We start from the raw sequence: 24,061 nt of genomic DNA, 5'->3' as shown, positions 1-24,061 counted from the left end.
CAAAAGCTCATGATTTAATGAGGAACAGAAACAAAATCTCTGATTGTTGGTGTTTCAAACTTCATTGGAGTCCTCTGGCAACCACAAGTTGATCCTCTGCAGCTTCAATACCCTTTCGCCGTCGATATAAGAGTACATGCTGAATAGAGAACAATGGCTGGTTGTTATGTTTATTTACCCTTACTACAAGCTGGGTTAACCTCTTCAAAACAGCTTTGCTAAGCCCGTTAACCACGCGGCCCATATGACCTGCAGCAGTATCTCTAATGTGATGCAAATCTGACTCGAGACCATATGCACAAGTTCTGCCGCATTGTGTCTTCGAAAACTCGACAAGTTTATTGCCGCCCAACCCGTCCCGGTCTTTACGTCTCCAGGAGGAAATGGGCTGAATAGCAAACACTTAAAAAAAGAAATCAAGAGTCTCGCAATACGCTATATTCACTTTTTAATGATTGTTGTACATTTATAGCGGGGGGGGGGAGCCCACACAGGGATTAAATGATTTTCATAACTACAGTTTCCACTATTTAATAATTATGCACGAGTTTGCCCTTCGGAAGAAGACTTCTACTTTGCCGCAAATACCATGGGGGCGGCGAAAGGCACAGACAAAACAGAAGCATTTGACCTGATTTTTGTTTCATTTGTTATTTTAGAAGAGCTTGTTTTCCTCACAGCCCAGCTGTCGCTGCTGTCCGCCAGTGAAGTCATAATCCTGTCTTGTAATCGTTACTGTGATGTCATACCCAGCACTGTGACTTCACTCCAGGATCCAGCAGGACAAGCACGTTGGGCTGCACTGGCGCGAGCACTAATTGAGATCATACACAGTCGTGGCAATTAGCAAGTCTGGCAAGACAAATGACGTCAGATCTGCGGAAATGTAAATGGAGTTCTGCTTAACTCTGATGTATTTACATTTTCCCGAACTACTATAGTCGTTCTTTAAAACGGCTTCTCTGCCCACATGGTGAGAGCTTCATTTAATAGATCATTTTTTCTTGATGGCTGTGGCAAGCGTAACAATGTTCTGTGCCTGCTTCAGTAACGGCATGTCTATCATACTCCCCTGGAAAGTAAAGGTTCCCTGGAAAACAGAAAATACAAACTTCATGAAAGAACCTTTAAAATGATAGGTTATTTTGCTTGGGTTTTTTTTTTTTTTAACATCCATCTGTAAAACAAGGAACTGATTCTTCTTGTATAGCCTTCAGAAAGAGCCAAACTAAAGGAGGGGAGGGGGAGGCGGGCGAGAGGGAGTTCAATGTGAAAAGGAGGAGGAAAAAAAACGCACTTGATCACACTGTGGGGGAAAGAGCGTATGTATTTAACTCCCAATCTGAAAAACAGGCAGAGAGCAGAAAAGAGCCACATAGTGGGACAGGTGTATTTCAGGGCATGCTGCCAGTTAGCACAGACAATATGGATTGACATGGGAAAATAGCCCTTACGAGCTCTCACAGAAGTGGAAGCTTGGTACAAGACGACAAGCTAGCAGCACGGAATTGGGCCCCTTTTATAGAAGAGATCAGACCGTCCTCACTCATCACACAAAAGTGAGCTGGAGCAGCTAAGAGCCTTAGTCTACGTTCAGCAAGGCTTGAGATTGGAGAATTTCTCACTCATTATAGCACCATACCAGTAATTCTTTCCCTGGCTCTGGCAAATAGTGATACCAACACCAAGCCCCCTTCACTTTTCATTTCACAAAGTGCAATGCAACAATCCTGTGCCCAGGTCTCACATTTTCCCATACCTAGAACTCAGAGCTGGTTACAAGTGTGGGGGAGGCATTATTACCCTTTGGGGAAACTGAAACGGAGGTCTTGGGCCCTAGACTTTTTTTTTTGGGGGGGGGGATCTCTTCCAGTTAGAGCGCCATAGGTAAAGACGGTTAGTTTTCAGGGCCTTGTGTTGCCTTTCCAGAGCTGCTGGCATTGTTCCTTTCTCCTTTTCCTCCTTTCCATAGGCCTAGCAGATTATGTCCATGTTCAGAGAATGGATTTCTAACAATGTAGAGCATGCTGTATTTGCCTATTGTGTACTACTGGAGAATTTACCAGACTATGGTCTGCACAGGATTGACCAAGAGTGTCTGAACAGTGATTCTCCCAGAGTCAGAACAGATTTTTGAGTAACTTTTCATTTTTATCAGTACTTAGCTCATGTTACGCTTAGTGTTAATATGAGATGAACAAGCTGTAGTTACATCTCAACTAAAAGAAATCTTGTATTAAACCTTGAGCCCCAAACCTGACCCCCCCCCCACTTTGGATGTTTTAATCTCCTTTTCATTTTATTAAAGCCATCAGTAAATTCTAACATTTTGAGTTGAAGAAATAGGATTTCAAAACTAAAAAGCTTTGCAGCAAGCCCGCCCCAAGTGATATTGCAGAAGATGCCTCCTGCATCTGTCAAAGGCACTTCTGACATTTTTTTTTTACTTAGACAAAACAAGCCAGCAGGATTATTTCTACCTTTTACAATGGCCAAAAGTGAGCTGGGCATTTCACACAACAAATTAAAGGATGTAGCCCCTTCCCAGAAGATCTTACATGTAAAGGCTCTGGTCTTGCGTTGTGTAGTGGGCGGTGTGTGGATGTTGCTGCTGCATGCACTTGGAGCTCCACTGAAATTAATACAGGACCATGAACTCATTTTAGATTTTGACTAATGAGAGCCACACCAGGGAGGGGATAGAGTGAGGAAAGACATTTCTGTTTGGTTGTGTTTGGGGGCAGCCAGAGGAGTTGAGAGTGAAACAAACTACTGCGTATTATTTTCTAGTTACAAGATACAGAGGGATAATGAAATTGAGAAATCCAGTAAGTCAAATGATAACATCTAACATTTTCCAAAAATGATTATGGAAATGCATTGTTCCAGTGGATCCCAGCCTCATACCTTTAACTCATTCAAGCAGTATTAAATTAAATTAAATATCTCATCAAATTAGGGCATAACAAAGCAAAATTTCATCCTTGGACACAGTCACTTATAAAGTATATCATCCTTCTATAAGTCGACACAACCAATTTCTGAACTATTAGTCCAATTATTCTAGTCTATTCTATTCAGGGTTTAATATCCTGTACATTATCCTGGAATTTTAGCAGGATTTGGTGAAGAATAGGCTGATGATATGACATCATCATTCAAATCAAGCAGAAATTCAGATGAAAAATGCTTCAAAAATGTCTTTACAAATTGCCTAGAGCTCTGTAGGCCCTGTGTAAATAATAAACAATCTATTAACAACATTGCAGTCACTTACAGCTTCATTATTAGCTATTTTTAAAAGAACATACTTAGATAACCATAACTTAAGTTTGTCAACTGTTGAAAGCAAGAATTAGAAATGAAGCAAACATTTTAAGATTTATAGTTTATTATTTAACTACTGGTTCAGCATAATGCTATGGAGTGGTTGGGGTACTAATTTATGCAAAATATATTTTTGTTAAATGAAAGCTTATGTTACAACTGTATCTATTTGGCTATAAGGGGTCAGTTTAATAATAGTTTGGAAAAAAGTCAGTGTTCCAAAGATTAATTCACATGTAGCATAATAGTGATAACTGGACTTATATTATGTGTTCTTTTAGAAGGGACCAATTTAGTAAACAGCACGCTTGCCCTGTTATCACTAAAATAATAGGTTAGAGATTTAAAGAGGGAAAACAAGAAAACAGCACAGAGGCACATGAAAACATGACGGTGTGCAGTCCTCTCTATGTGCATAGGTAACTGATATATATCTATCAGAATTCTACACATACATCCAGAGGGAAATGTCTGTTTTTCCTACATGAAGCGGGAGCAGAGGCAAGCTGATTTCTTTGTTTATTCACTCTGAGGTTTAATTTCATCCTGCTAATTTGCAATAGTGAGCTAAAATCCAGAAAAAGCAACCAGTTTGAATATATTCTATTCACCATAGCTCTTTCCACCTCCAGTTTTCTGCAGACCGGCAATACCAGTAATTATGGTATTACCCTACATTAGCCTTTCTAATTCCATTAGATGGAATTTGCCTTTAAAAAAAACCCAACCTTTTATTTTCCTTCACATTATAAAAAAATCTTGTCTTTATCTTAAACACCATTGACTTAGTTGAAGTTACACTACGGATTCATTTAGTCCCAGATCTGAATCTTCTTACTGGCAAACATTCCTAATAAGATTGCATTTCTAGTCTGTACTTAGTTTTCTAGTAGTTAAAATGCTCTATCAGAATACAATTCTTAATCAACATTTTAGCAAGAATTGAAATATCCTTAAATCACTGGTGACAAGTGGGGCTTCAGATTGTTCGTGTTCTACGATACATTCCACACCCTCCACAGAGCCAGAATAAGCCATTCAGTCTTTCCCCAGTATCTGAGTGAGATAAGTTTATAATTTTTAGCATAAATAGATTCCAAAAGGTCACTTGGTGATAGTGCTGGGGAAACCTTTAAGGTTTGGAGATTCAGTGGAGCTGTCTCTTGGAATTTGAGCATTTCTCCTTTTTTCCCCCTTCAATAGCCTTTGGAGTCCTCTCTTTCTCTGCATCCCTCCGATAGCATGCCCTAGTCCCTTAGTCTCGCTCTTTCCATGAGCCTTTGCCCTCTCCTTTCCTGAAACCCTATGCTTGCTATCGTCACATTCCCTCATTTCCACAACCCTGCAATAGGATTCTTCCTTCTTGCCCAATGCATGATGTATCCTATTGCAGGGCTCAGCAATATTTCTACTGAGCTACCTCTACACTCAAATTATGGATGCATCTGGGCATGGGATACTTGATGTCAGCAGCAATAAGATCAAAGAATTGCTGGGACAAGTAACAGGATCTTCCAAAATTAGGGAGCAAATCTTCAGTTGGTGAGGTGTGGGGGCAACCATAGGGTGGACGCCATAGCATCTTAGAAGGACGGAGTGGGGGACTACAGTAGTAGTTACAGTTGTGTGATGGGTTACAGCCACAGGCTTTTTGAAGAGTGGGTGTGTCACTGGGAGCCCAAGAACTATTAGTTTACAATATATACCATAGTTTTGTTTAAACAATTCATACAGATGAGACACCAGTTCTAGGCACAAGGAACTCAAGCCATATGGTGACATCCTCTGGCGATTTCATGTGTTTGTTTCATATTCAGTGCACATAGTCTTAAAAATTCAGGGCCTAATTCTCCTCTCACACCTGTGAAGATAATGGAGTTACACTAGTAAAACTGAGCAGAGAGAACAAGGCCTTCAAGTGCATGCTTACAAAACGCATATCTGTACATCGCTTGCACTTTGTCAGGGACAGAACTACAGCCATGCTGGGCAGGCTTACTACTGCTATATCATTCCTGGTGAGCATGGTGATGTATAGATGGATAAGTCAAGATCCCTAGCCTGAAAGGATTACAATGCAAGGGCCAGAATGCATGTTTTAACATTGCCCTGAATGCAATGATTGCAACCGTTGGTAGACTTTACACGGGCTGTGTGAGAAGAGGGAGAAGGATGAAGAGACTCCTGGCTCCTTCCTCCTACTGATCACCCAGGCAAGGGACAAGTCATAATCTCACCCTACATGTGTTCAGAATTCCTGCACGCATCACAACAGGGACCTTGGACTCGCCATAAGATCACAGAAACTAGGACCTAAAAAAGTGAGCCCAACTGCATGTAAGGCAAACGTGATACAATTTCAGTTCCAGTGTGTAGAGAAAGTCTATTGTTTTCTTTCAGGAGGTAAATCATTCTCTTTCTCTTTTTTCCTATTTCTAAGCAGCTAACAGACATTTTCTGGTTGCTTTCACAAGCGTGGCAGCTTTTCTGCTTCCATACTTGTGCAAGCTTCATAGTTTTTATTGTTCTCCCTTAGTCCCTGTTTATAAATTTCCTTTGTCTTATACATTTTTCCACTGGAAATTCACTAACATTTTCACCTTCCTTCTCTGAAATTAACTGCCATGTTCTTACTGATGCACAGGTCAAAAGTGGTGATGTTACACTTCCATTTTATCTATCAGAAAACGTCCCATCACAGGTGGTGCTGTTTTGGCACAACACCCAACACATGCCTGGTCCAACACTTTCCATTTGCCGATTCCATGTACTAGACTTGCTCACATCACCACTCTTCTGGGCCCACTTGGAAGAGTCTGTATGCAGTGTAGAGAAGTGCTGTGAAACATAGTTTTGTCAGCTCTGAAGCCTTTTGGGTGTGGAGCTAGGGAAGCAACAATGCTGGCAGGTCTGTCACGGGATTTCCCCACTGGCAAGCTGGGAATGCAACACAGACTATTCCTGCTCGCAGCATCAGAACTGGTGTCTGGGTCAGAACTGGCTGGTGTTGTGCTACTTTTCTGCCAGTCACAGAACATCACTGACTCCTCATTCAGGCACTTTAGCTAGGCTGATTTAAGGCCTGACCCTTTAAGGTGCTGAGAGTCAGATGCAAAGTGCTGGGCACCCTCAATTCTCATTGACTTCCATGGTATTTTAGGACACTGAACATCTTGGATTGGGCTCTCAGCAAAATGGCTCACTTCCTTGGCTCACTCCCATGCCTTTGTCCCCTTTTCCTCAGCTCTCCCTGCTCTATAACCTGGGAGTCAACCCAGGATTTCCTGATTATCCAAATCTCACTTTTGGAGAGTTGATGTGATTCTTTAAGCAGAAGTGATATTTAATAACACCTGTGGAAAGCAGAGAGTGCCTAAAGCTTCAGTAAATTAGTCCCCAGAATATTTCCCATACATTTTACACTGGAATAGGGGGAAGGAAAATAAAAAGAAAAAAACCAAGACAAAACAGAGAAGTAGGGTCATGCTCATTCTGCCAAGGTCAGATCATGAATGATTGTGAAATGATGAAAACACATCATAAACAAATATCCTATTTCTTTCCAGAGTATTTAAACATGGGTGTATTTTACAGGATTACCCAAAAGTCTTATGGCCAGATGTAGGAGAAATGTGGTTGGCTACAAATTTTAGGTAGGGTCATATGACCTTTTTGGAATTTCCTTCACTGTGTCCATTTCAAACAATACCGTATACATTTCATTTTCATTACCAAAACCTCTCATTAGAGTAACAACATTCTGAATGTCCTAAAGGTGTGGTATTACAAAGAGTGGGACACAGTCTGCACCCAGCAGCTTCTACCAAGTCAAAGCTGCAGGAGCTCCTCATCCTGCCTGGGTTGACCAGCTGTGGAAGCAGATCTTGGGGGAGGGGTAGCATGTGTTCCCCTTCCCAAAGGCGGAGTCTCTGACTCTGCTCAGCCTGAGTGTCACATGTGGCATTCAGGCACTGGGAAGTATCAGGGAGCAGAGTATAGGCAGCTCTTCCTTGATGTCCCACTCACAGGGAGTGGAGGCAGTTTGTCCCTAACAGACTAACAGCTGGGGAAAGACTGCGTGGCCCTCCATGTCTCAAAGATCTTTCCCTTGCTGACAGGTCTATAACAACTCAGACAGAGAGAGAAGGGGGGCGACTTGGTTACTCCCCTCTCTCCCTGCCTACCGGAGCTGCACAGAGGTTGACATAATTGTTAAGTCCTCTGCAGCTCCAGCTGCAGGGGGGATGGATGAGGTTATTGATACATACAGGGCTGCGTGGATGGGAACAGGGAGATTATTTAGTTGGCGTCCCTGTCTCCTGAGAAGCTCCACAACTCATGCCTGCAAAGCAGGTATATTCCCCTCCTCACATCCTTATACCTCAGGTCAGTGTTCCTAGACTGCAATGGGAATTGCCTGCACTACAGAGCCTGTTGGAGCTTATGTGCCCCATCCCATTCTGTAAACTGGGCCTACATTTGGGCCCAATGAATTTATAATGAAATTTTAGATTCTCTCAAATAGATAAAATGTTTTAAAAAACAACAGTAATTTGTGTGTCAAGTGTGCAGTGGCGAATGGGATCCTAGTAGATCTACTTTGTATTCAACACTAGCCCAAAGTGACTAGGAGGATGGAGTGCAGGATACACTCAGCAGGTACCAAGAGGAAACAAAGCTGGAAAGGAATTTTTAAAAAGAGAGACTAATTGTCGCAAGTTCTCAGAGGAGACCAACAAAAATGATAAGGTTTGGAAAATAACGACTGTGAAAAAAAGAATTGAGCATGGTGAGTCTAAAATAATACAGAGACAAAAGTGACAGACTACGAATAGGCAGAGGGATATTATAAAGAGGACAGAGAGCAATTATTCTCACTACTCGCTGTCAAAACAAAAAGGAACAAAATTTTTGCAGCAGGGGGACAATTTAAATGACATTTTAGAAAAACCTAATGGAATAAAGCGTCAAGATCCAGTGGAGTTGCCATCAAAGATATTCAGGACTCAACTTCACAACACATCAGTTTGGGTTTATGTTTGTTCTTATTAGGACAGAGGACCCATTTCATTATGCCATTCATGGAGACATAGACCTGAGCTGATATCATTGGTTTCTGAAAAAGAATAATGTGCAAATGGTAGGACACTATGACCGTCTGTGGTTCTTGAACGCTGGTACAGTGGCTTCTGGATATTCTGTCCCAATATGTCTTCCTCAAAGATTTTCTTAACTTGTGACAAACGAAATATATGGAGCAGCATAAAGAGATCCAGTGTTGGTCCATTGTGGTCCAAGACTAAAAGATTTCCTGATAGAAGACTTTAGTCTTATGCTCTTGGGGAAGTGAAGGTTTTCTTCTCTACCACAATAGCATCTAAGAAGTTTTACCTTATGAAATACTTTGGTTTGGTAAATAGCTTGGTAAATTCAGATTTCCACCTCACGGAAACATCATAAAAATTTCTTACTGTCAGAAATACTCTATCCTTTTTTGCAGGTTAGTTTGACTGGACTCAGATTGGATTGCCATTCTGTTGAGAGCAAATCTGTACCTGGAGGGGACAAAAATCCTCTGTGGTTCAGTTTCAATCAATTTTGCTTCTTGAGGTCCCAGAGCAACTTTGGAAAGTAACTGTGAGTTGGACCTATTTCCCTCATGGAAAATAAAACCAGTCAGGCAGATACTGGGTCTGGTAATCAATGCTTACCTTAAGAAGGATGGTAAAATGCCACCTTCCATCAAATAAGTCTTCATTAGACCTCTGCTCAAGAAATCCTACCTTGAACTCTGATCTTGTTAATTATTCCTGGCCTCTAAACTGCTGTTTTTACAAGGTTATTGAGAAGGTAGTGCAGGACAGTTCTCATATAATCCAGAGTCTTCACGCTTCCTTGATCTCTCTCAAACAACTGAGGTATGATACAGAGACCCTACAATGGACTTGGTGGCCTTCCTCAGTGACGGTATCCATGCTGACTCCTTTAAATATGCCAGCAATGTTTTGTTGACTGGACTATGGCAGGGATGGACAGGATTGCATGTGAATGGTTCCATTCCATTTTTTCCCCCAGAAAGATACCAGAAGGTGGTGTTGCACAATTGCTCATGCACACTGAGACCTCTCATACAGTATGTGGTGTTCTAAAGGGGTTTATTCTTTCAATTCTCTTGTTCTACATGTACCCTTGGATAAGATAATTAAACAGTTTGGGCAAGATGATTTAGGTTGGGGCTGGTCCTGCTTTGAGTAGGGGGCTGGACTAGAGGACTCCTGAGGTCTCTTCCAACCTTAATCTTCTATGATTCCAAGACTATCAGTATGCAGACATCTTGCAGCTGTGTGTGTCTTTCACTTAACCCAGATAGTGTGGTATTTTATTTCCTTTTACCTAATTGAGACAAGAGATTGAGGCTTGGAGGAATGTGATTTGGGACTAATGCCAATCCAGATAACATAGAGTCCTAATTGTTTGGAGGTATGTGGGATAGTGACTGGCCCCATTACTGAAGGAGTTTGCTCATGCTTTGTTAACAAGATTTGCAATTTAGGGATACTCCCTGATCTCTGAGAGCATATGGCTTAGGTGGCCAGAAGTTCTTTTTTCATCTGCATTTGGTCTTTTCATGATTATCCATGCCTTTGTGACCACCCATCTGGATTACTGTAATGCTCTTGATATGAGGGATGCTACTGAAAACCACTCTCAAGCTACGGCAGGTACAGAACATGGAGATCTGCTTTCCTAAGCTGTAGCAAGCATATTACACATCAGCTCCAATTATTGTACTGGTTTTCTCTCTGGTTTCAAATGAAATTCAAGTTGTTTCTATTGATCATCAAAGTCCTAAATTGTGTTTTGGGAACCAGCTTCCTGAAAAACTGTCTTTTCCACTATTTACTGTCTAGATCATTAATCAGCAGATGAGCTCTGGCTAATGGCCCCTAGGTTTGATGTCCTCTTTGTCTCTTCTGTAAGGTACTTCGTGCAAAGGCTTCAATCCCAATGGAGCTAAGGGATAGGCCTTTGACAAAAACCTGTAGAAAAACTAAACCTGGCTTCTGGCCTGTCTAGTTGGGAAAAAAATTGCCCTGTACCACATGGAAAAAAAACTGTCCACACCCACCAGGAAGCAAAATAATTATTCTTTGTGTGTGTGTACAGCATAGTCTGGGCCACCATGTCAGAGAAGTTCAGGACTTCAGGAATACCCTACTATGAACCAGGTCAAGTGGGACCCAGGTATGGGGTGTTACTGGGTCCTGCTGAGTAAGGTCTTGGCTTAAGTATAGAAGGAGTCTTATATGAACTCTGCACACCAAGATCACTTTGGCCAGTTCAGGGTAACTAGGATGAAAGCAGTTTTGTGACCTTCAGTTTTCTTTAGGACACTCCAATTAGTGGAAGAAGATAAAATTGCAAGCCAGGGGAAAGTTCCATGAAATGCTGCCTAAAGGGGAACACCTGGTACTACATTTTGTTGCAAATGGGTATATGATGGGGACTCCCCAATTCTTGCTGAAAGGCTTCTGCCTTTAGGACAATTCTTCTAGAATACTCTTTTATTGCTTTAGCCAGTCTGCTATATAGTTAAGGTGACCTGGACCCAATATGGCCCAAGTAAGAGGATGATGACCTCTTCTCTCTACACATCATCTCTACTCAGATGAACAAAAATAAAGGAACAGACTTCCCTAGCAGCATTATGTTTTTCATGGTCTAGGTACACAAATACTGCTGGGCAGATGGACTTTATAAAAGATGTGCTTCCCTCGGATTAGCCTTCTGAACACTAAGAAGGTTAATTTCTCTCTCTCTTTGGGCCTGTGTGTTAGCTCCTCACCCTGACAGGGTCACATCTGAGGAAACATGTAGTTAGTCCAGGATTTGGAGCATTCATCGTCTTCCCCCATCATTCATTATGAGACCCAGTAAGTTGAACAAAGCTCCCATACTGCTTGGGTAACCTAGTCCAGAGACCGTGAGAGAGTAAACCTGTTGTCGAAATAAGTAATTATGTAAGATCCTTTCAATGGAGGGCTGACTGTGAACACGCTCAGGCAGACTAAATGGAGAAGTGCTGAACTGGAAATATCAGCTAGCCAATGCAAACCTTGTGTACTTCTGACGGGAAGGAAAGTAGGTGATGTGTAAGCAGGCATAGTCAAGTCTAGGATATTCCTGATCCATTGCTAGTTGAAAGATTCCATTTTAATCCTCTGAGGTTTTATGAAATTGTTCACTCACTTCCAAATCCTAAAAGAAAAAGAAAAAGGTCTGATATCTCCTTCTCTGAGGCCACAAAGAATGTGGAATAAATCCATCAAAGTCTGTTTGCCTGGGCCTGGGAACACTGTTCCCAACCCCACAAACTGTTACCCAGTTTACAGAGAAAGGAAGGGAAGACCACTGTTCTGGGAAGGGGAAGAAGCAGGAGGATATTAAAAGGACACCCACAGGAAACTATGGAAAAAGACCCAGGAATTCAAAAAGATAACTTCCCACTGGGATTAAGAAAAAATCCTTCGGCAAAGTCCATGGAGGGAAAAAGTTGACTGCCTGAAACCTTTGCTCCTCTGCTGAGGGGCTCAGGAGAATGGCTTGGGTTTACTTCCAGGTACAGAAACGAAAGAAACGAGCACTCCTTTTTCCAAAAACTGGAACTATGCTTATGCTTGTCAGGGAACCTCCTGACTACAAACAGGTGATTTTTCCTGCAGAAAAGGTTTTAGGATTATTTTCAGAGAAGTCAACACTGAAGTTGCCCGACAGGCCAGGTACCCTTGAATCAGGTTTTCTTCTAAAAACCCCTTTTCAAAGGGAAAAGTTATCATAATGAGCTGGGACAAGGCCCCTGCCCCTTTTCACTGATGATTCTCTACAGCTTAGTAAGTCACTAAAGACTAGCTGAGGGAGTTTGGGAAAGCTTGAGATGGTCCTGGTCAATATCTTTCAGTTTACAAAAAGATGAAGTTTCCTGTTCCTCTCTTCCCAGCAGAGTATTTACAAATGAACCCCCCAATCCAAATCTATCCAGGATTCTTGGGTACGTTCTTTTCTTAACTCCTTTCTGGGAAGGCAGGAACTGGCAGCTATCAAATAACTAACCTGGATGCACAAGATATACAGAATACACAGATGCTAGAAACAGTGAGGCACTCAAATAGAATATTTGTAGAGACAGACCTCCTTTTCTTATCCAAAGTATCCTTTAAACTGATGTTGGACTCTTTGGGTACATCTACGGTGCAATTAAAAACCTGTGACTGACCCGTGCCAGCTGATTCAGGCTAAGGGGCTGTTTAACTGCAGTGTTGACATTTGGGCCCAGGCTGCAGCTTGTATTAGCCTCCCTGTGCTTTAGCCCCAGGGCTTCAGTGACAGGAGGGAAAAGGATCAAGATCCACAGAGGGCCTGCTTGGGGACAGAAGGGGCAAGCAAATCATTTGTACGAGCTCCCAGAGCTCTCATGAGCTTCTGCAGGCTCTTTGCCTGCTTTGCAGTTCAGACCTTTCTGCCTCACACCTACCCCAACTGTGCACAGGATTGGTCATACCAGTGTGGAGTCAGCATATGCAGGAATAACAAGCTAATGTGCCCCTTACCGCTGCATAACAAAAGTTCACAATTTTCCCCCAAATAGTCTTTTCTATGGGAGGAAATCCACCAGTTATGCTATAGCACACTTCTTTGATCTCTCTTCTGAATAACAGCTACTTTTGTAATAATATTGACTATATTTTATGTGAAAAATCCACACCCCTGAGCAATGCAGTTAAACCAACCTGACCCCCGGCATAGACCGTGCTGGGTTGACTAGAGACCTCGCTACCACCTCTAGGGGAGGTGGAGTACCTAAGCCAGCGGGAGAATCCCTCCCGTCGGCTCAGGTAGTGTCTCACTGAAGCGCTAGAGCTGCCCTGCTGCAGCGTCGTAAGTATAGACAAGCCCAGAATGAAGGAAGAGCTTGGGGGCAGTGTTTCCTGACTACACACACACATTGGCACAGGTGCTAAGGAGCCCTCTCCCAGAACAACAGCCCCTTGGGAAGGCAGTGGGAGCCAGATGCTACAGACAGATAGAATCCTTACTGAGGGCTGGATCCCACTCCCACTGCAATAAGGGGAAAGACACTAACTGACCTCAGGGGGAGTTGGGGCACTCCCAATTACAAGTCCTAGCATGAAGATTGTTTCTAAGATACAGCAGCCTGGGTTCAGACTTTTCTAAACAAAGACTGTTATGACAGGGCCTTTGTGAGCAATTCCCTTGCAGACCAGATACTGTGTAAATAAAAGGATTCCAGGAAGGACCACAAAAGCTACTACATAGTTTGCCAAATCACTTGAGTTCACATATCATTCAGATGCCAAAGGCCTGCTAAGAATATTATCCATACATAGCACCATATATATCATTCTTTCAGCTTAGCCTGGTGGAGCCTAAAGCACTCAACCAAAGTTACAGTTTTGAACTGTGAATTACTAACCCTAACTTTAAATTTCGCTTAATTTACATGTGATTTTTGAGGCAATATTTAGCTCTTTCTTTTCTGTTGACCAATCAGGTTCCTTTAAAATATTTACAACTTATTATTTATGTAAAAACTTAATTACACTTTTATTTTATCTTTTTGCACTCCATTTGTCATTTTTGCTTGATATCAGATTTAAAAACCCAACTCAGACGACTGGTAAAGACCCTTACAGAAATGATATTGTACCTAATATAATACTTTAAACTCAGATTGCACAAGAATACTCAATCTGAATATATTTTAAAACTAATTTACTATTTGTATTATATATAAACAACAAAAAGCTTCTTTGGTTTTTAAAGTACTTTTGGGTCAAATTTATCAGTCATGTAATGGTGGAGTAAGTTGCATTTTGGCTGAGAAAATGAGGGTACACGGTAAAGTGTAATGTAGTTACATTAAAAGGAGAGCTGTTTTTTCTTATACCCTATTAATAGCTTTTCCTGCTACCTTCAGCTTGCTTTTTTGGAGTGTAAGTTATTCATTTTGTAAGCCATGTGGACCAATTTCTGTCCTCATTTAATTTAGATTTGTATCACTTTATTATCTCCATTTACTGCAGTGGAGCTACTCCAGATTTAAACCAGAGTGAGAGCAAAATCTGGCCTACTAAATGCCACATAAGTGCAAGATACACTATCTTGCTTCTTGAACCCAGTCTATGATCAAGATCTATTTTATGCCACTTTTAGATTTTCATGGGGGTTGTACCTGAATTTAGTCCCAAGAATCATACGTTACAGCAATTGTACAATGCACTTCTCTTTGAAAAATTACTGAAGCTGTATTATAGTAATACTTTGCTTTCATACAGCACTTTTCATCTGCAGATCTCAAAGCCCTTTACAAAGAATGGTGATTTAGTTCAACAATGTCCAAATCAGACACAAACAATAAAGTACAAACACAAATGACACACCAGGTGGAGGTCCAGTTTTTGGATCAGTGGTGTATATATTGTGTTAGTCATTCCCTTTTTTCATTACCTATGCATAGGCCCCAATCCTGCTACTATTAAAAAGTTAATGAAAGTTTTGTCGTTGGCTTCAGTGCAAACAGGACCATGCCCATAATGTTATTCCAAATAATTTGGGCAAGCAGAATCTTTTATTCTCCCTAGGGACTATAGGAGTGTCTAAAATACCCTAGAGTCCACCTGTGATCCTAATTCTTACTAACCTCTGTTCTCAAATGCAGGGACCACTATGTCAAAGCATTTTAGTCTCCAAGATATAGTAGTCTGATTTCAGCCTTTTCTCAAACAAAGATTACTATGACTGTTGTATCTGTCAAACTGTGATAAATTATGAGAGCTGATTATTGTATTTTAATGCAAACTATTGTTGACTAAGGGCATCAAACTTTGAAACCAATTAACAACAAACTGTGATCCTAGAGGCTGAAGACCAATAATTTATCTGTGAGCAACCTAGCCACTCAAATCCCTTGCATTTATTTTTTCCAGGCTTTCAATTTTAATTAATAACATAACAAAAAACATGCAAGACTGAACAGTATGAACCAAAGCTATATTTTTGGACCTACTGACATGCAAGTTCTAATTTAATAAAATAAAAAGAAAAGCAGGAGTGGTGTTTCACTATCTGCACATTAGGATTTCTAAAAGCAATATATGGAATATTTCTTATTAGATGGGATGGGAAGAGTTATTATTGTAATTTTAACATCTCTCTAGGACACACAGCGTGAGATCCCTCCTGTGAGACACCTTTGCTTTGGAAAAATTAAGTAATCAGATTGTTCAGGCTTTTCTTGGCTACACATTTATAATACAGCCATAGAAACTCAGTGAAGAACTTTGCAGGAAACATTGCACACAGAAATCTATTTACTAATTTTTTTGTTATGAAAAAGTAGTAGTATATAAATGTTAAGAATTCCAGCCAAGTCACAAAATAACTTGCTTATCCAAGGGTGGTGGGTTTGTTTGTCTGTTTTTTGGATAGATCTTTATTCACAAAACATGTAGAAATGTGGAAACTGGTTAGTAAAGCAGCAAATCTTTATTTGCCAAAGAGTTATAGAAGCTTCTAATCTAACTAGAAAGCACTTGTTACAATAAAACTTTCATAAAGTGCTGATCTAATCAAGAAACCAGCATTCTGGGGACAAAGTGCCATTAAAATAACACGTTTAAAACAAATTAGAAAAGTAATGCTTCCATAATGCAGGATCTCTAAATGCCATATCTGTAAGGTTTTTGTAATTTTATGCTACGAATACTGTAAATTACCATATATCCCTCACCAGTTATACAACTTACAGGTGTACTCTTTTGATAGGGTTTTGAAATTAAATTTATATGGGCTCATGAGGTACAAGGCATAAACATAAACAAATATTCTATTGAGTCTGTCCTTTGAATGTTTATTATGTATCTGCTTCTTATTTCCCTGAAAAAACCCACCACTGGCATTGTGTATACCCAGCAAAATGCATTTGTAAGATATGTAGCGTGTATGAATCAGAAAAATGTGAAAAATCATGCATGCATGTTCTCTCTCTGTTACTTACATTAAGCATAGACATAAGGTGAACAGAACAAAGAGACACAGGAAGATAACATATGATGGTGACCTGAAACAATTATCCAGGCTGGCACCCAAATATCACAGTGATGGACATGTTAGTAGATACCGTAGACAGTGAAGGGCAGACCAGTAACTGTATTATAATAATAAATTATTATTCTAATAGCCTTATTCTGAAATGTAGGTATAAATGAATCACAAATCTGCTCTGATCTTTCTAGAATGTCTAATATGCAATCTTTCCTGCATTAGAAATGTGTGCAAACGGGGAAGATCTAACTTCCAATGTATATCCACACATCATAAAGTAAAGGAATTTATTGGGAATATTTATACACTACCAGTAAAAAGTACAGATCTGTACATAGCCTTGCGTCCTCAGCTTTACTACAGAAGATTTTTTTACTTATAATTATGATTATTTTTCACTTACATTTTGTACAAACACACTTCAGGCATTTCAGTTTGTGTGCAACTAAATGTTGGGAACATCAAAACTCCCCAGGCTTTTTAACATGATCAGGTTTGGCTGTAACTAAGATAAACATACTTAGCTGCAACTTTTTTCTTTCAAAAAGAGGCAAACTGGATTATAGCAAATAACCTTTAAGATAATTAACTGACAATGCTGCAACTAGCATAAAATCTTCCTTCAGGCGACCCCTAATTTAAGTATTACTGGCACAAAGTGGAGACAGATTGTGCATCACCACCGCAATATTTACATAGCAGAAACCCACAGAGCAGGAAACGTGAGACTCAATGATGCACTAAATTAGGAACAATCATATTCTAGTGTTAATTTGCTTTCCACTCTATCCAAATCTCAGGTCCAGAAATTGGTACAAATACATAGAAAACATTCCCACTTTTAATTATTAAGAGCCACATTTGGCAAACAGTTATGCACATAAGTAACTTTATTCACACATGTAAGCAATTGCAGAATTGGACCCCCATAACTAAATACATTGTATCAGATATTTTTTAAAAATAAAGAATTTCAAATCTATTAATTTCTTTCCACAAGTAATACCAAAGCAAGCAGGATGTATTTTTTTCTTCCATGCTACCTGTCCTTTGATTGCAAATTATTTTCATATGACAATATCATCATGATTTTTGTGAAATAATTTAAGAGTATTTTTAATTTTCTAAGCAGCAAATAATTTTATTTAAAGGATAAAAGTTAAGACAGGCAGGAAAATAAAGAAAGTGTATTTGTAAATGTATTTGAGAAGTTCCATATTTATTGTGAATTTTCTAGCTTTATGCTGCCCTGACATACATTTTGCTAATAAAATCATAAGTTACTATATACTTTTTATTGTAAAAACAAACACTCCCCACTACATGCTTCAATTTTTCCTCAAATTTAAATATTACTCTAACTGGTATTCTATATGTGGTATAAATAAAATATTTACCTTTCCTAATCGCTGATGGTCTTCAAAAGCAGAAATCAGTTCTTGTGCCCACTTTATTTTTTCAGGGCTTGGAGAGAACTGTTCCTGGACAACAGCAATTTGGTTAGGGTGAATCACCTGCTTACCTACAAAGAAGATTAATAACACTAGAATCATGCATCAACAAACAGATGTTCAACAAAATGTTCCAACCACTTGAGGCTGTTAAACGCCTCATAGACTTTATGTTAAATAACTAATTATTTGACGAGATTTCTTGTATTATTAAACTGAATAACAATCTTTTGCTAGATACTATATGAACAAATAGAACTAAAACAGAAGCTGTATTTGTTACCATTCAAAAAATACAATTCTTTCCTTCCATTTCAATCCATTCATCTTCCTTTTGTCATTACAGGTGTAAGTGTTAGACAAATCTTATCAATAACAATTTAAGTATAATATATATCTTTACATTCTAGCTGTATAAATAATAGCATCAGAAACTGACAATTACTGTTTTATTGAAAAATTAAACAACCTGAAAATGATATTTAAACAACAAAACAAGCTATATTTCATTGATAGCTTTTTTAATTCTACAAAAGGATTAGTCCCTACATTCCCATAATTTGTTTAGCAACTAAAAAATATTCAAAATTCTTCCCCCGCCTTAATGATTAGTTAGTTACTGCTGGTGCATAACACTTTTCTTTTTGTTATTTGTTATATTAGTGAACTTAAAAGTACCTAGAGGCTTAGATGGACATCTTTTTATCCTTTCTTGCATAAATATATATAAAAATATAATAAAAAGAAATCATATTTTCCCTGTTAATTTTAGTATAGATTTTCATATTTGCTTGCTGAGTCAAGTATTAAGTTTTAATTCATACTGTATATGCTTAAATTAAACAATGTCTATATTATTTGTTTTACATTTTTTAAAATAGCATTTTACATTCTTAATTTTTTCAAAAGGAATTTTCACATGGTGGTGTGATTTTGCATGGTTTTTTATTTAAATTATTTTAAAATGTTCATTATAAAGCAATTATACTGTAATATCCCTGTTTACTTAAATGTTCATGGTGGAGACTTTAATTTTCTTTTACATCAAATAAGTATAGTTACCAATTCGGGGACTGATCCTGCAAACCGTTAGTCAAATGAATAGTCCTTCCTCACAGAAGTGGTCCCATGTTACTCACATGCACAGAACCACTCAAGATTGGAATCTCTCACGTGAGTAAGGGCTGCTCAGTCAGACTACCTGTGTCCATAAATACTATTCAGGGCCCTAAACCTGTGTCAGGATCCCCCGCACCATCTGGTATCCAACTGATCCAATGGGACTCTGGATGAGTGCAGAGGTCCATGCTAGTGGATCTCAGTGAAGGATCAGGGCACATGTAAGTAAAAGTTTGTGGTTTTGGTTCCTAACTGTGTTTTTCCAGGTAGAAAAGCTATTTTTTAAAATTCCTATTTAAACTAAAAGTTGGATACATTGTATATAAATAAATTATTTCATGTAATAATTCATATGCATTACTATGGAAATTAAGCATTCATTTTTAAATGATTTAACAATTCGAAAAAAATATTTGCAATCATCAGCAATATAATATAAAATTTAGTTGTACATAAAAATACATTTGTGAACCAATTTAGCTGAAGACGTATTTTATAAACAACTAAGAATTGTTCAGAATTATCACATTTGTTAGAAGAATTTGCCATAGAAGCTCAATTTTATTTTATTTCCTGTTACACAATCCTTTATTTACAATCCTCAGGGCATCCACATATTCAGGTTCTGATACTCCAATCCACTACAGAAAAAAATAATTTAAAATTGTAGTTTAAAACTTTAAATACTTTAAGGACTATTTTGTTGGAAAGAAATTAAATGAACAGAAAATTTCTTTTGCTAATATATTTAATATTAATTGTATTTAAAGAGAATTTTTAATGAAATCAAAAGATAGCAATAAGTGAGTAAATTACTATTATTCTTGGTTTTAATTTGCTTTATTTTTAATAGTTAAACTGGTAATTCTGAAATTGAAGATTGTGTACATAATTCATAGTGATGCCTACAAAGCTTAATGAAAATATCTTTCCTGAAAATTATGTATGTAAAATTATAACAAAGACTTAAATTACAATTAAAAAAATCAAAAGCTCAATATACATTATTTTTTAAAAGGCAACTGCATTTCTATATTAAAATTAGTTTTTAAAAATGTATTTATAGTGAAAATCTGCAATTTGTTTAGCATTCCCATTGGAGAACAGATTATAGAAAATATAATGTAGCATTTGTTTTGTGGCCTGAGTTGCCTTTTGTCACATCTTATGTATCCAAACAACTGTATAATAGACTTTAATGCCATGCAGGAATGAAGCAAATATTTTAAACTGAACTGTTGTTATTGACGAGTTACTGAGAGGGTGCAAAATTGGAAGACATTAAAATTTATGACCATGAAATCCTTTTTACAGTACCACTTGATATATTGTGCTTTAAATCAATACCTGTCAAGTCTTTAGGTAACTATATGATGGTGTCATTTTTGTCTTCTACAAAAGACTGCAAAAAGAGAGAGGAAAACCTATAGTGTTTCATATTTATATCTAGCTTCTCAGCATGTAGCACTGCAGTAGCTATAATGACTAAGTCAGCTGTTAAAGCTTTATTCCCAGGTTTACTTATTTTTGGATACAAACTTTCCGAAAGCTGATGACCATTTATATAGACAATGCATTGATTTAAAGTCCATATTTTATGGTACTGTAAAACATATGCTGCTGTAAAAGAAAACCTATTTTAAAATAATCTACACTGGCTAAATGATGATTGAAAACATTCAGTACATACATGCACATTTATTGCAGAAACAATAGGCTGCTTACAATGTCTAATTTAAAAGAAAATGAGAAGAAAACGTAGATACTATGGTGGTGATGGTCCGATAAGCATTTAAATAAATAGAAAAACCATTTTATATTGAGTAATTATATTTCTGAGATGTGCACACTATTTAAACTTCAATAAACATATTTTGATTACTTTACATTAAGGGTTACAATTCACTGCAGGCCTATGTAAATATATACAACTTTGTTGAGTATTCTGGAGTTGCATCAGTTTAGGAAGACAGCGAATTTGGCCCGATGAGTCCCAAATAAGTACTGTATCTATTTTCTGTGTATCTTGCCAATTAATTGATTAATCATTACTTTAGCTGTGTAAAAGATTTAGCTCATTTTAGTCACATCTGTTGTCTTCAGTGGCATTAGTTGTGAGTAAAACTAGCAGGATTTGACCCAAAAAACTTTAAAATACAAGATAAGTATTCAGAACTTCTATTAACGTAATAACATCAAGATTTTATTACCACACTACTAGACAGCTGTATGAAATAAGGGGCTCATTAAGCAAAAACGATCCACAGCCTTCTGCCCAGAGGAAGATCATGGACTATGACTTCACATCTGATTGGACTATTTATCAGATTATATGCTGGGACATTCTATTTTTTGAGATTTCCTGATTCTAGCCACGGAGAGACACAGGGAAAAGGCAAAAGCTGCGAGTTCATGTTAATGAGCTCAGCCCCTTCTGCAAATCTTTAAATCTAATATAGAAAGTCCAAAGACCCTCCACAGCTGAGTTAGGAATGAACTGCCCTTGACACCCTGAATTGTCAGATGTAGCCTTTCTACTTATGCCATATCTGAGTCTAACAACTTCAGTCACATTTTTGTATTTTTAAATGATTTGCAGCTAGGTACTGCCAATTCCACTGTTACCTCTCCAAAACCCCACCATACTGATGTCAGATGACTTCCTATACACAATCAGTTGGACCCAAATGTCATCAATGTTAGTGATGGCCACATTTTTCTAATTTATACACTAAATAAAATAGCCTAATTTTCAAAGATGCTTAGCACCTGCAACACCAACGGACTTCAACAGGAGCTGCAGATGCTCAAGACCTTTAAAAAAGAAGTTATTTTATTTAGGTGCCTAAATTAGAAAATATTGGCCTGTGTGTCTTAGCCTTCAGCAGGTGGTGAAGTCAAAGAGCCCTGTCATATTCCTTTTGACTTGAGCAGAAATAGCATTGGGCCCTGAAAGTCCACAGGGACATAAATAATATTCCATAGCTCTGGTACAGTTACAATTTTGTCTCTGAATCTAGATTCAGATTTTGCAAGTACTGTACCAGGTTCAACAGGGAATAGGGCAGAATCTGTCCTGAAGAGAGTCTAGAATTACTATTAATTAAATGAAAGACAGGGTGGGGGAGGTAATATTTTTTATTGGAACCAACTTCTGCTGGTGAAAGAGACAAACTTTTGAGTTTACACAAAGCCTTTCTTCAGTCATTCTATGTTGTTTTTAACATCAAAGTGTGAAACGTTTAGACTAACTTTAATTTTCATTTGATATTTTTGTTCAGATAATGAAAGTAATTTGAAGTACCATATGCCATTACTTTTACTTTGAAAAGTGTCTTCTCTTGTTATATCACTACCTCAGGATATATTCTTTCAATAATGAATAGCTAACACATATACAACTGTCTTGACTCTAACTTGAATTATAATTTTTGAGAGAAATCATTTAAAGTGTTAGTACTAATTTCTAGAATTCTAGAATGTATAGCAAATGGTACATTTCTATTGCAAAAGCACCATCTTTTGGTTGCTGCGATGTCTCACTGGTAATAGTCAGTAATGTGGTATACCAATTACTGGATAACCATCAGTGTCACAGGACTCTGTTGCAAGGAGCCTGTTGGTCTTGCCGTCTGCCAGTACCTGTAGGTGTCACCAGGTGCACAAACACTTACTGGGAGGGGAGCCAGAATATGGAAAATCAAATCAAAGAAAACAACATGACAATAACTTTCATATATGAATTAGCATATCTGGGAAAAGGGGGGTTATCCACTTTTTCACCATATCAATAAATAAATAAATACATTTAAAAATATTAGCAATTGTTTAAAAATACAAAAAAGTAATAAAAAAATAAACCGTTCATCACAAAGCACAATATCACATCTCACTTGAACGGTCTGTCAGGAAGAATCACATACTATACATCTTATACCCAGGCTTCCCTTACAAAAATAGTGATATACTTGATGTGATTTTGGAAAAGCAGCTTCTGATTTTGCAGTCTGAATTTTTTATCTGCAATTTTAAAAGCATAAGTAATTGGGGATGCATTTGACAGCACTGACTGATCAACAATTGCTCTGTGAACACAAACTAGTTTGCAGTCTAAGTGATATAAAATGTGCCTATATTTTGTAAGGAAAATGCATAATTTTTGTAGACATTGTCACATAACCATACCAGTGAATCCCATTAGGGCACCCTCTCTTGACTGCCTACGGAGCCCATCTTCATCTTGGAAATCAATGTACACAAGGTCTATAGCTTGTAGGCCAAAAGCCTTTGCTGTGACAATAATTTTTTGCCTGGCGTATAGAATATCATGAGTTTCTTTACTACTTGTAGCACCTAAGAAAACAATGAATAGAAAGAAGTTAACTTTGTTTTTAAAATCTTCTCATTTGAAACTTTTTTAACATAAAACAAAATTTCTTTGTGTTCTTGTTTACATCATTAAAAAAAAAAAGAAAATAATTGAGGGATACAAAGGTTAACTGACCAAATGTTGTAAAGAGATAATTTAAATAGTTTAGTTGGGAAAACATTAAGCTCATCCAGAAAAAATATTTTCTTCGTGTCTTAGTTTCTGAAATTTAGGGTATGATTTGGTTCAAATAATAGATCCTGAGATTGAAGTCAATGGGAATGTTGGCTGAGGAAGGGCTGCAGGAATCCACCTTCAGTAATCATTTGCTTCTATTACTTATTGCAATGGCACTGAAAAGCATTACACCAAGAAAAACATTACACAGATGGATATACTGTGTACAAGGAAATGGTTAAAAACCTCACACTGGGAACAGAATTGCACTTTCCTTGGTTGCGATTCTTGTCACAACCGATGTCCTAAGCCAAATGTTTAAGCTTTGGATTGGAAAATTTGAAAAATTATGGCAGATGACTTTTGAGAGGGGCCAAAAGCATTCACAAGAATTCACGAGTCCACAGTCTATCAGATAAAAACATTCTCACATGAATCCTGGTGTGAAAAAATAATAATCTGTTCTCTTTTCCTTAGGATGACTGTCCAGATATGG

The 24,061-nt window shown here is 38.1% G+C and overlaps 1 protein-coding gene across 2 annotated transcripts in view; it reads right to left on the bottom strand.

Annotated features, from left to right (window-relative positions):
- Window positions 1-448: 448 nt before the first annotated feature.
- Window positions 449-24,061, bottom strand: part of CLYBL (citramalyl-CoA lyase) — a 230,756-nt gene continuing 207,143 nt past the window's right edge. Inside the window, exons 7-10 of one of the 2 annotated variants that reach the window (XR_013345626.1) lie at window positions 23,205-23,372; window positions 17,847-17,971; window positions 11,444-11,586; window positions 955-1,090 (exon numbers count right to left, since the gene is read on the bottom strand). Coding sequence is in view for 1 of the 2 variants with exons in the window: in XM_077813002.1 (XP_077669128.1) it covers window positions 995-1,090; window positions 17,847-17,971; window positions 23,205-23,372 (389 nt within the window). In the remaining variant the exon portion in view is untranslated. Of the gene's footprint in view, window positions 1,091-11,443; window positions 11,587-17,846; window positions 17,972-23,204; window positions 23,373-24,061 lie in introns of both variants that reach the window. The other variant, XM_077813002.1, reaches the window with a different exon arrangement.

This window comes from Eretmochelys imbricata, chromosome 1, assembly GCF_965152235.1.
Source record: "Eretmochelys imbricata isolate rEreImb1 chromosome 1, rEreImb1.hap1, whole genome shotgun sequence".
NCBI classification, from domain to species: Eukaryota; Metazoa; Chordata; order Testudines; family Cheloniidae; genus Eretmochelys; species Eretmochelys imbricata.
The sequence above is the reverse complement of the archived record's forward strand: the minus strand, read 5'-3'. Positions and strand labels throughout refer to the sequence as shown.